General features: G+C 38.2%; 1 protein-coding gene across 3 annotated transcripts in view; it reads right to left on the bottom strand.

Moving 5' to 3' along the window:
* The window catches only part of LOC108258796 (cAMP-dependent protein kinase type I-beta regulatory subunit), a 75,047-nt gene extending 60,421 nt beyond the window's left edge, over positions 1–14,626 (bottom strand). For 2 of the 3 annotated variants that reach the window (XM_053687954.1, XM_047151812.2), the window contains exons 1-2: positions 14,362–14,622; positions 13,566–13,761 (exon numbers count right to left, since the gene is read on the bottom strand). In XM_053687954.1, coding sequence (XP_053543929.1) covers positions 13,566–13,761; positions 14,362–14,534 — 369 coding nt within the window. In that variant the 5' untranslated portion in view covers positions 14,535–14,622. Of the gene's footprint in view, positions 1–13,565; positions 13,762–14,361 lie in introns of all 3 variants that reach the window. The other variant, XM_017457726.3, reaches the window with a different exon arrangement.

Genomic DNA, 14,626 nt, shown 5'->3' on the forward strand with positions numbered 1-14,626 from the left:
GAAACATGTATACCAATGTGTAACTTTAGAGACAGTCCCTTAATTTGCGCATATCTGCGAATATCGAAGGTCCAATGTCAAGCCAAACTTATGTCAGTCTGCTAGGTTCATCTTCTCTTGATGAACCACTAGGGGTCGGCCCAGAGTAACATGTTATAATAGTATCTGCAATCCATTGCTCTTCCTGTGAGACCCGGATGTGAAGACTTGAATTTTAAGACACAAATTTTAAGACCTGAATTTTTGAGGTTGAAAAATAATGTGTTGAAATACTACCTACGAATAATGAAGATGGTATTTTAACAACTGAATATTTTGGAACTGTATTTTAGGAAAGTGAATATGTGTGCATTGAATTTTGAATGCTGGAATTTTGTTTTCAATCAAAATATACAACCCCAATGAAGTGCAGAGGAAACTAATTCAAGTATTGTTATTGCTTTGGTTTTTTTTTTCGATTTGTGTCAAATTGCTGGGCAGAAAAATGTCATTGCGATATGTTTTTATTCAATTTATGTAATTCAACATGTTATTTTGCTTTGAGGACATTTGGCACTATTATACTTCCATATATAAAAGTCAGAAATTTTTTATGCAAGTCAATGGGAATTTTAGCCAATTTGAGCTTCCGTCCCAGGAACTCTGGAATTCTGATAATTTCAAAAAGATATAGCAACTCGAGTCATTACAGGGTGAAGGTCTGTGCCGAGTTTTTTTGCATGTAGCTTGAAAGCTCTGGGAGGAGTTACAATGAATTTTTTGGGTCTCAGAAGAATAATAATAAGCTTACAAAGCAAAACAGTATGTTGGCAACATAATAATATATTTCAAGTTGTTGACACATGCCACTGCATGTGTCACGACGCCAATCAACGGCTAACCACTTATATTTCTATGGTAACCTCTCGCCCTCAGATTCAAGCAGCTACAGTGAGGGGAAAAAAGTATTTGATCCCCTGCTGATTTTGTACGTTTGCCCACTGACAAAGAAATGATCAGTCTATAATTTTAATGGTAGATTTATTTGAACAGAGAGAGACAGAATAACAACAAGAAAATCCAGAAAAACGCATGTCAAAAATGTTATAAATTGATTTGCATTTTAATGAGGGAAATATGTATTTGACCCCTCTGCAAAACATGACTTAGTACTTGGTGGCAAAACCCTTGTTGGCAATCACAGAGGTTAGACGTTTCTTGTAGTTGGCCACCAGGTTTGTACACATCTCAGGAGGGATTTTGTCCCACTCCTCTTTGCAGATCTTCTACAAGTCATTAAGGTTTCGAGGCTGACGTTTGGCAACTCGAACCTTCAGCTCCCTCCACAGATTTTCTATGGGATTAAGGTCTGGAAACTGGCTAGGCCACTCCAGGACCTTAATGTACTTCTTCTTGAGCCACTCCTTTGTTGCCTTGGCCCTGTGTTTTGGGTCATTGTCATGCTGGAATACCCATCCACGACCCATTTTCAATGCCCTAGCTGAGGGAAGGAGGTTCTCACCCAAGATTTGACGGTACATGGCCCTGTCCATCGTCCCTTTGATGCAGTGAAGTTGTCCTGTCCCCTTAGCAGAAAAACACCTCCAAAGCATAATGTTTCCACCTCCATGTTTGACGGTGGGGATGGTGTTCTTGGGGTCATAGGCAGCATTCCTCCTCCTCCAAACATGGCAGGTTGAGTTGATGCCAAAGAGCTCTATTTTGGTCTCATCTGACCACAACACTTTCACCCAGTTGTCCTCTGAATCATTCAGATGTTCATTGGCAAACTTCAGACGGGCATGTATATGTGCTTTCTTGAGCAGGGAGACCTTGCGGGCGCTGCAGGATTTCAGTCCTTCACGGCGTAGTGTGTTACCAATTGTTTTCTTGGTGACTATGGTCCCAGCTGCCTTGAGATCATTGACAAGATCCTCCCGTGTAGTTCTGGGCTGATTCCTCACTGTTCTCATGATCATTGCAACTCCACAAGGTGAGATCTTGCATGGAGCCCCAGGCAGAGGGAGATTGACAGTTCTTTTGTGTTTCTTCCATTTGCGTATAATCGCACCAACTGTTGTCACCTTCTCATCAAGCTGCATGGCAATGGTCTTGTAGCCCATTCCAGACTTGTGTAGGTCTACAATCTTGTCCCTGACATCCTTGGAGAGCTCTTTGGTCTTGGCCATGGTGGAGAGTTTGGAATCTGATTGATTGATTGCTTCTGTGGACAGGTGTCTTTTATACAGGTAACAAGCTGAGATTAGGAGCACTCCCTTTAAGAGTGTGCTCCTAATCTCAGCTCGTTACCTGTATAAAAGACACCTGGGAGCCAGAAATCTTTCTGATTGAGAGGGGGTCAAATACTTATTTCTTATTAAAATGCAAATCAATTTATAACATTTTTTGACATGCGTTTTGCAAGTGTGCTGCAAGTGTGGACAGGGGCAACTGGAGTTGGCCCATTGGAGACTGTAAGACAAGGAAAACCTTTTACAGACAAAGGATATGTAAGGTCATGAATGTTCAGTAAGGCAACTGAACTGTCTGCGGATTTCCCGAAGAAGACGTGCCCCAGTCAGCCCGAACAGTGCATGACCATGCTATCATGATGGCATATGAGATAGAGAGGGAAAGAGCACGGATATAACTTCGGCAGACTTTTTTTTTCTCTTGTGCTGGATGAGTCCACACTCAAACACACCCACACCCACACACACACACGCACACACACACACACACACACACACACAAACAGAAGAGGTTTTATGCTGCTCAGGTGGAAACTCAACCTCAAAGTGAAAGCACAATTAATTCTATTTGCAACGTTGCCTATTGTTTGTTGCATATTTGTTTGTTTTTGAGTTGTCTGTGGACCTAAAAAATAAAACCTGTTATTTTGAAATTTTAATGAAAAACTGTATTTTTTACAATAGTAAAATATTATTTTTTGAGGCTGAGGATGCCGCTTTGCCTACCTGCTTGGCTGAGGACTTCGCTCTGCCTACCTACTCGGCTGAGGTCTTCACTCTGCCTACCTGCTTGGCTGAGGTTGTTGTTCTACCATCCTGCTTTCCTGAGTGTATTTTGGAGAAGCACCCTTGACAGGGGGTTCCATGTATCAGGGAAAGAACTCTGGACTCTAGTTCCCAGCAGCCACTGCACCACACTCATCAGTCACATGACCACCTGCACCTGTAGTCACTTCCTAGTTAATGAGCAGTTAATTTGTTATTAAATGTCTGAAAATCCACGCTTGCATCCATACTCTGCTTAGTATCTTGACAGTTATGGTCAGGTATCCACATACTTTTGGCCATATAGTGTATATACACTGCATGTACAATTATTAGGCAATTAGTATTCCTCAAGATTTTTTTTACAGTTGAACAGATAAAATGCTATGAGTGAATCCCAAACTTTATTTTGCATCAAAACCAATAAAAGAATAGTAATGGGGGGTTGGGGTTGAATTGAAGTGTGAATGGGTATGCTATCTGAGTTTTTTTATTTATTTATTAAATTAAATACATTGAAAAAGCTTTGTTATATTGCAGTGCCAGTAGACAATTTCCCTCTGCATATCTATCTTTCAATCTATCTACCTTACGTCCACAAGCATTTATGATCAAATGATTGTTTCATTAAAACAAATTACACAGGGCATAATTACAGTCCAAATGTATGCAAATTGTAACTGTTTAAAACGTATATACATCACTTATTGTGAGATTTTAACATGCCACTGTAGTGCACAGTGTGAACTTCCTTTTTGTTGATAATAAACTATTTTAATAAAAATAAAATTTAGCTAACATCGCAAGGCTTTTTCTCTAACTTGTTATATTAATAGTTATGGATAAATTGCAATGAATTAGCTAGCTAGCTACAATATATATGTGAAATGTCGTCAGTTAGAATACACCATATTATCCTGCCTCCTTCTGAGTACGCTTTATATTTTTTTTTACTGTCCCTCTCTAACCAGCAATGCAATATAGTCTGCTGTTCAGTGCTTCTCTTCACATTCAAAGCTACTTGTGCTCTCCCAGTCAAATAGCATTAATCAAGCATTGTGTTTCTTGACAATAGTTGGCCATTATAAACTTGTGTAACAGCGGAGGGTGGGGGCTATTAGTATTTTCATCTATAATTACAAAATTTAAATCTTTATTTAAATCAAGTGAAGAAAGGCGAGGTCATTATTTGCTTATTTGGAACCTTTTCTGGCTAATCAAGCAGTGGAGTACTTGGACACATGTGATGGAGCATTGTCCTGCATAAATCTTGAATGTTGCTGACTTCTTCCCATACCACTGTTTGAAGAAAAATCTTCCAGAAAATGGCATTAGTTTTCAGAATCGATTTTCAGTTAGCCCTTCAACCTGAAAAGGTCCAGCAGGCTTACCCTTAAAAATAACAGCCCACACACTTACCCCTCCATCACCTTGCTGGCACCTGATTCAAACTGGTGTCCCATTTGCATTAGGCCTGCCCAATTAATTGGATATCGATCGCGATTACGATTTTGACTGCCCACAATTAAATGAACACTTATTAACGTTTAAATTTCGTCCTCCGCTCATAGAAAACTCCATTGCAGATTAAATCAAGCGCTTCGTACACTTACAGCCAATCGCCATAGAATGGCGCAGGGATGACGTCATTTTGTAATGCCAAAACCCGGAAACGGATTTAGCATTTTGGCATTCGAGCGGCCAGCTTCGCTGCGTGCTTCAGTGCTTTGCACAAGGAGAAGTCATGAAACTAACATTATACTAAATGGCACTACAGAGGTTGTCAGGGACATTAAACGTCATCACGCCGAACAGGAAAAAACTTTGCAGATAAACTCAGAGCTGTACAGTGCAACCATTTCACTCGCATTTACAATTGAAAAGTATTTTGTGCGACTGTGAATAAATATTTATTCGCCCCGGTGCGAGTGACCTGTTCAGAGTTGTATAATACAATCGGAATAAAAACTACAGGAAGTCCAAAATGCATCTACACCGCACAACAGTTACTTTCACACTGCTTTTCATCACCTCAGTCAACTGAACAAGTGTGGAAATACTGCAGAGAAGCCATTATGATGAAGAGAGTAACTCTGTACATCATCTGCTTCTCTCAACTTTCCGATCTCACAACCTCCATCTTTTATTGATCCCGCAAAATGGCCTAAACTTGCACCTGCTCATGTAGACACAGTGGCTTCGCGCGGAGTAATTAAGAATAATGCTAATGTTACAAGGTGGGTTTAATTCAAACTTCTTTATTAAATAATCCCTCACCAATCATAATCAAGAGTAGCAAATGTTCAGTCTGTAAACAACATACAGTACGCTGCCGCTCTCCTTCACTAACTCTAATTCACTTCATATAAACTCAGGATTGCCAGATATCACTAGAAAAGTCAACTCCAGTTTCTAATGTTTTGATTCACCCCCCCCCCCCCCCCCCCCCCCAAACACAATATTACCAGCAGACATGGCAACACTGTACTGGATAACTGATTTAAAAGGAACAACTGATAAACAAACAGACAGAAAATGTGCTTAGTTAGAAATAAATAATTTAATATAAAAAATAGATATTATAATAACTTCATTAAATATAAATAAAATTATAAATTAAATGATGTTTAATTGCTATGGGTTGCATTTAATATCAATTTGACATCAAGCTTAGTAAGCTATCTCCTTAGAAAGCTATTAGCCTTTTTCCTAATATGGATCATGCTTGTGTTAGTTTGCTTTTAATTAGGACTCTTTATTGTTTAAGCTATTTAAAACTAAATATTTTATGATTGTTTATTTATCAGTTAACCAACAGTATTTCTCATTGCTATTATTTTAATTCAATTAACAGTGACCATGAGCAGAGAGCTTGTATTTAACTGTTTATGACAGACCTGATTAGAGTTTAAACAAAAAAAGATTGGTATCTGGATCGGTTTCGGTCGTAAAATTCCTGATCGGGGCATCAGTAATGAACACCATTAAACTAAAGCATTTTGCATCTGAAGGGTAAATGAATTCAAGCAATCACATCTTATATGAGATTATTCAGATATATACACAATATACACAGAGCAGTTTGAGAAATGACTCCAGCCCAGAACCATGACAGTGTCTAATAAAAATGTCTAATAGTGTAGCTTTAAATATATTTAAGAGGAGCCAACTTCAAAGACTGAACATTGAGGTTTATTGTATTTGCTTACAAGGTGGAACAGGTTAACGGTTGTTTTTTTGGTTTTTTGCATATAGTCTGTATAATTAACTGAAAATATTAAATTTAGTTTATCAGAAGGCAAATTAATGTGTCTTGGCTCACACTATGTGTCATAACTGCCCAGCTCAAGTTTTCTCATGCCTACTTATATTTACTTATATTGTGGCACATTAATGTTACCATGTCTAAAAAAATAATAATAATAATAAAGAATGTAAAAAAAAAAAAAAAAAAAATTTAAATCCTAATTACAAAAATTTAGGAACACAAGTGCTCCTAAAAGAAATTGACTTGCGTCTCTCCTCCTGTAAACACTGTTAAAGATTTGTACATTAGCAGGAATATAGTATAACATGGAGGTGAAAGTAGCAGTCTGTTTATTTAAATGTGAAAGTGCAATAAAAATATGTTTTCCTTAAAATCTATGAATAATCGTGATAAATAATCGAGATCTCAATATTGATCAAAATAATCGGGATTTTCATTTTGGCCATAATCGTGCAGTCCTAATTTGCATTACTGATCCAGCCATGGGCCCATGTATCTGGTCCATCAAGGGTCATTCTCATCTCATCTGTCCATAAAACCTTTAAAAAAAAATCAGTCTTCAGATGTTTCTTGGTCTAATACTGATGCTTCAGCATATGATTCTTATTAAGTTGGGGTTGTGTTGTGTTTCAGCCTTCCTTACTTTAGCACTGCAGTTGACACTTTGTACTTTGGGAGACTTCAGGTAGATTGCAGTTCTGGAAAATGGTGGCAGGGTTCCTGGTGGCTTCATGTTCAATTCTTTGCAAGATTTTTGCAGTCAATTTGCTCCTTTTCTTCTCCGTACATTTTTGCAACTCTGCTGACTATTATCAATAAAGCATTTTATTCTCCACTGGTCACGCCTTATAGCTTGCCAATCTGAAGAATGAAGCATCCTTATGATAGGTATTTTACAATTTTGGAGTTTTTAGTGTCAGTTAGATCTCTTTGGCTCATTCTACCTGTAGTATATAAACTGAGTAATAATCAAGCACACCTGAAAAGGTGTTAATCATTTTAAGCCATACCCTCTCTCCTGAAGTAATTTAATATTACCTAAAAATGTCATGGCCCCCCATAGGAAGTTTCACTCTGGACCACTAAAGACCACCCTTGTTCCCCATGTAGAACAATGTCTGTTGTCTCCCCTATTTCCTGTTGTAACCATGCTCACCTGTTTATTTTCTGCTTGATCAGTGCTCTATTTAAGTTTCTTGGTTTTTCTCCTTAGCTGCTGGAGCATTGCATCAATTCAGGTCATGTTTGCTTTTCTGATTTTTCTTACATTTGTTATTGTTTGGTTTATGCACTGTTTGTTTATATTTAGTGTTTCCTAGTTTTTGTTTTTCCTAGTTTTCCTTAATTTCCAGTTGTTCTAGTTCCCTAGTGTTTCTTGTTCCTTGAGATTGTTTCCCTGTGTCCTGTCTGTAAATAATGAATACATTTTTAAAAGCAGAGACAGACAGCCTCTTAGTTCAGGAAGCAGGAAGTTCCAGTAGTACTGCGGTGAGCAAGAAGAATGTGGTAGCTGCTCTGCATGACTCATCCAAAATCTTTCTTTGCATCTGTTAGATGCAATGTTTGTGAGTATACAATGTTAAATTTATTGTGTGATATATGTAAGAATATTACCTTTATGTAAATGTTATGATGCATATTTTCTGGTTTAATTGTCCTTACTATTGTCAACTGATAATTTTTCAATTTCATACTTAGCGATTGTATCTTTTGTATATTTTTGCAGTTTCACAGTTGAATCATAAACTTCATAAAGGACTTGATGTCTCCAGTGAAGTTTTTTGAGTCACCGTTTAACATACTGGATAGTTAGAGGCCAGAGAAGTCTAATAAAGCCAGTATAGTTATTGTTTGGTTTATGCACTGTTTCTATTTCATATTTCCTAGTTTTTGTTTTTTACTAGTTTTCCTTAGTTTCTGGTTGTTCTGTTTCCCTAGTGTTTCTTGTCCCTTGAGCATGTTTCCCTGAGTCTGTTTATCTGTGTCCTGTCTGTAAATAAAGAGGTTCTGCATGTGCATCTATATCCCTGGACTCTCCCCATGACAAAAAAATTATTCTACCTAGTTTATATGGTATAGAGTTGGAAAAATGTCCCCAGAAATAATATATTGCCTAATAATTATGTACACTCTGCATTATAAGGGATGTAACCATGAATCATGAGACGATGCACTGCGATGCAAAACTGTGACAATGTGTATTGTGGAAATGTGCAATAGCATTCTATTAATTAAGCATCTAAAGTAATTGTACTGTTTGACAGTCTCAATCTGCGCAGCACATAGAACGTATCCAGCATACAGTGCAGGCTGATCACGTGATTATATTCTTTCATGGCGAGCCTGCACTATTACCAGGAATCATGATTAAAATGATGCCTCAGGCTCTGCTATGGAGCACATTGTGTTTCAATCACACACCATTACCAGGTTTGTTGTTTGGGGAGAATTTCTACATTTATTTCTACAGACATAGTGATCGTGTAATACATTTTGTTTACAATATTAAACGTCTGTTTGTAGCAGTTTACTTAGTTTAATACAGACATAAATGCACACTGTTTTGCAGTGGTTATGATTCAGCAATAAAAATTTTGTCTTTTTGGTAATAATTTTTCTTCATTCACATATTGTTCAAAATATTTTGAGAATCGAACTCAAATCATAAAGCCAATATCTTGAATCAAATCAAATTGTGACCAGACTGTATCATTTTACAAGCAGGTTACGCAAGATGATTCTCACCAGTGTCTTATTATCACCAGTCTACTCATTTGTGTTTCTTTGTGCTTTCTGTGCTTCCCTTGACCAGTGAGAGAGAGACAGATAGTGGCCTAGCTGGCAGAGCTAGAAACACACACACACACACACACACACACACACACACACACACACACACACACACACACACACACACACACACACACACACACACACACACACACACACACACACGGAGATAGGGAGTGTGAACCTTGAACTTGAACAGAGCAGTGACCTGGTGACATCCCCTTGTTGGTTTGTCCCTGTTTGTTGAGTTTTGGAAGGTGCAGTGAAAAACTTTGACAAGGGACAAATTGTGATGGCTAGACAACTGGATTAGAGCATCTCCAAAATGGCAGGTCTTGTGGAGTTTTCCCAGTATGCGGTGGTTAGTACCTACCGAAGTGTTCCAATGGGTAAAAAGTGTGCCAAGAAAACATTCCCCACAGTATTACACCACCTCCACCAGTCTTGACTGTTGACACAAGACAGGTTGGGTCAATGTATTCATGCTGTGGGTGCCAAATACTGATCCTTACATCTGTGAGGTAGGATTCATCAGAAAAGGCTATGTTTTTCCAGCCTTCAACTGTTTTGGTTTTGGTGAGCCTGTGCCCACTGCAGCCTTAGCTTTCTGTTCTTGAAGTGGAACCAGACATTTTCTTCTGCTGTTATAGCCCATCTGCCTCAAGGTTCAATGTGTTGTGGATTCTGAGATGCTCTTCTACTCGCCACTATTGTACATAGTTGTTATCTGAGTTACTGTAGATATTCTGTCAGCTCAAATTAGTTTGGCCATTCTCCATTGACCTCTCTTATCAACAAGGCATTTCCGTCTGCAAGAACTGCCACTCATTGGATGTTTTTTATTTATTGCACCATTCTGAGTAAATTCTAGGGACGTTGTGCATGAAAATTCCAGGAGATAAGCAGTTAGAGAAATACTAAAACCAGCCAATTTGTCACCAACAATCATTCACTGGGATCACATATTTCCCCCATTCTGATGGTTGATGGTTGATCATTACCTGAAGCTGCTGGCCCGTATATATAGTATTTTACACTGCCACATGATTGGCTGATTAGACTGATGAATGAGTAGGTGTACAGGTGTTCCTAATAAAGTGTTCAGTGTGTGTGTTTGTGTTACATATGCATACATACATACATACATACATACATGCATACACACACACACACACACACATATATATATATACGAAGATGTGATTGAAGTGTAGACTTTCAACTTTAATTCAAGCAGTTTAAAAGAAAAAAATGCATTGACTGTTTAGGAATTATGGTCATTTTTTATAGAGTCCCTCCATTTTCACAGGCTCAAAACTAACATAAAAATATTATGATTATTTTTAATACTTGGATGCAAATCCTTTACAGTCAATGGATGCCTGAAATCTGGAACCCATGGAGATCACCAAATGCTGAGTTTCCTCCCTTGAAATGCTTTGCCAGGCCTTTAGTGCTGCTGCCTTCAGTTGCTGCTTGTTTCTGGGAGTTTCTTCCTCCAGTTTTGTCTTCAGTAAGTAAAAAGCATGCTCAATTGGGTTGAGGTCATCAAACAATTAAAAACATTTAATTTCTATGCCTTAAGAAGCCCTTGGGTTGCTTTCGTGGTATGTTTTGGGCCATTATCCATCTGTACTATGAAGCACCATCCTACAGTTTTGCAGCATTTGACTGAATCTGAGCAGAAAGTATAGCTCTATACACTTCAGAATTTATCCTGCTACTTCTATTAGCAGTCACATCATCAGTAAACACCACTGAACCAGTTCCATTGGCAGCCTTACTTGCCCATGCCATAACACTACCTCCACCATGTTGTACAGATTATGTGGTATGCTTTGGAACAGGAGCCTTTCCTTTCCTTCTCCATACTCTTCTCTTAACATCATTCAGTTAATCTTGTTCCAGTACTGAGCAAGCTTTTTTAGAGGTTTTTAGAAAGTCTAATCTGGCCTTTCTGTTCATGAATGTTACCAGCAGTTTGCATCTTGACTGTCAGTATTTACAATCATGAAGGCCTCTCTTGATTGTAGACTTTGACAATGCCTAACTCCTACCTCCTCAAGCATGTTCTTACCTTGGCTAGATGCTGTGAAAGGGTTTATCTTCACTAAGGAAAGAATTCTGTGATCATCCACTTTTGTCTTCCATGCTCTTCCAGGCCTTTTGGTGTTGCTGAGCTTTCCAGTGCATTCCTTCTTTTTAAGAATGTACCAAATTGTTGACTTGGCCACTCCTAAAGGTTCTGCTATCTCTCTAATAGGTCTATCTTTTGCATGGGCACCTCTTTGGACCACATATTGAGAGTTTCCATGAACAGCTACCAAATGCAAATTCGGCACTTGGAATCGACTTTAAACCTTTTGTCTACTTAATCTGTCATGAAATAACAAGGAACCATGCCATACCTGGCCATGAAACCGCTTATCAGTCTATTGTCCAATTACTTTTGAGCCTGTGAAAATGGAAGGATTCTGTAAAAATGGCTGTATGATTCATACAATATTTTTGTTAAACCCCTTAAATTAAAGCTGAAAGTCTACACTTAAATCACATCTTGACTGCTTCATTTCAAATCTATTGTGGTAGAGACGCAAAATGACAAAAATTGTCACTGTCTGTGTGACTGTGTGTGTGTGTGTGTGTATACAGTGTGTGTGTGTGTGTGTGTGTGTGTATATATATATATATATATATATATATATATATATTCTGTATACACTGTACAGTGGGGGAAATAACTATTGGATGCATCATCATTTTTTTAGTACATATATCTCGAATGAGGCTATTCACATGGAATTTTTGCCAGACATCAGTATTAACTCAATAAATCTGGAAATATAAATAATTCACAAAATTAAAGTCCATAAATTAATTTATGTGTAATAAAGTGGAATGACAGGAAAAAAGTATTGAGCACGCTAAGAAAAAGCTGTTCTCCAAGGCAAGGTAAGGCAAGGAACCAGCTGAAATCCCTAAGTAATTATATCCCCATCTGTGCAAATTAATATCAGCTGGGTTAGTAAATTGATGGTCTATAAAAAGGCTTTTTGTCAAAAAGGTGTCACACAAGAAAGCTCTTGATGGGTAAAAACAAAGAGCTCTCCTAAGACCTTCAGAACCTTATTGTCGCAAAACATATTGATGGAATCGGATACAGACATATTTCAAAACTTCTGAATCCTACAGTAAGCACCATTGAGGCCATTATCCGCAAGTGGAAGCAACATCACTACGTCATCAACCAGCCATGCATAGGAGCTCCTCCCAAAATTTCTCACCAGGGAGTCAGAAGAATAGTCAGAAGAGTAGCCCAAGAGCCAAGGACCACTTGGAAAGAGCTCCAGAAACACTTGGAGGCAGCAGGTATCATCGTCACAGAGAAAACAATAGGCAATGCACTCCACTGCTCACACTCACCCCGCAAGACTCCACTACTAAAGAAAAGGCATGTCGAAGCTCGTTTAAAGTTTGCTACAACTCATTTGGACAAGCCTATGAAATACTGGGAGAGTGTAGTCTGGTCAGACGAGAGCAAAATGTTACTTTTTAGCTGTCATACTACACACCATGTTTGTAGAAGAAATGGTACTGCACATCACCCTTAAAACACTATACCAACAGTGAAGTTTGAAGGTGGAAGTATCATGGTGTGGGGCTGTTTTTCATCACATGGTACTGGCAGACTTCATTTAATTGAAGGAAAGATGAATGGAGCCCTTTACCGGGAGATTCTTGAGAAGAATCTGCTGCCATCCACCAGGATGATGAAGATGAGACGTAGGTGGACCTTCCAGCAGGACAACGATCCAAAGCATACAGCCAACAAAACTTTGGTTCAGAGAAACCAAAGTTTGGATTCAGAGAAAAAAAAATCAAGGCGTTAGAATGGCCCAGTCATTCACCTGACTTGAATCCAACTGAACAAGATTTAAAGTCGATATGTTTAGAAGAATGGGCCAAAATCACACCACAAATACGGCGGCCGATTAATTTCTTCATACAGGAAGTGTTTTGAAGTTGTCATTACAAACAAAGGCTTCTCCACAAAGTATTAAATTAATTTCAGTTATCGTGTTCAATCTTTTTTTCCTGTGTCATTCCACTTTATTACACATAACTTTATTTATGGATTTAATATTGTGAATTCTTTATATTTCCGGATTTCTTGAGTTAAAACTGATGTCTTGTGAAAATTACATGTGAATAGCCTCATTGGAAATGTATTTACTGAAAAATCTTTTGATGTGTCCAATACTTATTCCCCACTGTATACACTGTATATACAGTAACAATCATTTTGTTAAACTGAGTTAACTCCAACACACTATTCAGTAAAAGCAGAGGAATCGTTTGCTAGTTAACACAGTGTTCTAAATTAATGTTTTCATTTAGTATAGCATACACAACTAAAAAACATGCAATCTCAATCACAGCTTTGGCTTATGATGACTGATTTCTTATCAATAGCAGTATACTGCAAAAGGAAATTAGTCTTAGGAACGCACCTTCTCCAGCTTTTCAAAGTGTTCCCGTAGGAACTTCATAGGACGCTCAGGTTTGGCGATGCACAAATTCACAATGCACTCTTTGAGAATCTGTTGGATGTTGTATTTCTGCACAAAAACTTCACAGCCCCTTAGACTCTCATCTTCTTCAAGACTGGGGGAGGAGGTGGCCATCTTAGCACTGCTGTAGAGGTAACTGAACAGGGGGAAAAGAGAATGGGTCACAGGGAAATGCTGAACCTGACATTCAGTATCAAAGCAGAGCACAGCCAGAGATTAAATCAACAGATGCCTCATTTGTTTTTATATGTATGTGTGCAAATGCCATACTAATGATGATTATTATTTATACAATGTATTCAGATAAACTATATTTATTTGCTATATACATTTTTAAAAAATTAAGAGGATAAACCGGTGTCTGTCGTTTAGATCTACATATCACTTATGTAATTATCATCAGATAAAGCTCCCCTGTCTTCTCCAAATCTGTCATTTCATTTCCGTTATTTATTACCTTAAAACTAGGAAAGCGAGATAATGGTCTATTAATAATGAATTCATCAACCGTGATGAACACACATAATTATATCAGTAACGCCGACCAACTAATTGCGCCAAACAAAAACATGGGTTTGTAAATCCTACATTCTCTGTCGATATTCTACATTTCACCTTCCTGCCAAGACTCTGAGTGCACAGAGATAGCACGAGTCTTCTCATTCTGCGGAAAGATCACGAGCCTTAATGCAAACGTAACCAAATGCTTCACGATTATTAATCTAGACTTTCTTACCGTTTTATACAGGAGATGCGAAAGGAGCTCTCTGGTGTTGATACAATTATGGATACTGTCCGCTGTTGCTTTCTCCTGCTGCTTTCTCTTCTCTCTTGATACCTCGATGTCAGTGACGTCAGTGCGTCTGCGCGGAACCTCAAAACTGCTTTCCAAACACATCCTACAAGCATATATTCATTGTTATTTTAAGGGACACTTAATATCCAGGCCACAACGTAGGCTATATGTGGACCGTCTTGTGCTGATTTGACTTCTGTTTACG

The sequence above is a fragment of the Ictalurus punctatus genome, chromosome 2, assembly GCF_001660625.3.
Source record: "Ictalurus punctatus breed USDA103 chromosome 2, Coco_2.0, whole genome shotgun sequence".
NCBI lineage: Eukaryota > Metazoa > Chordata > Actinopteri > Siluriformes > Ictaluridae > Ictalurus > Ictalurus punctatus.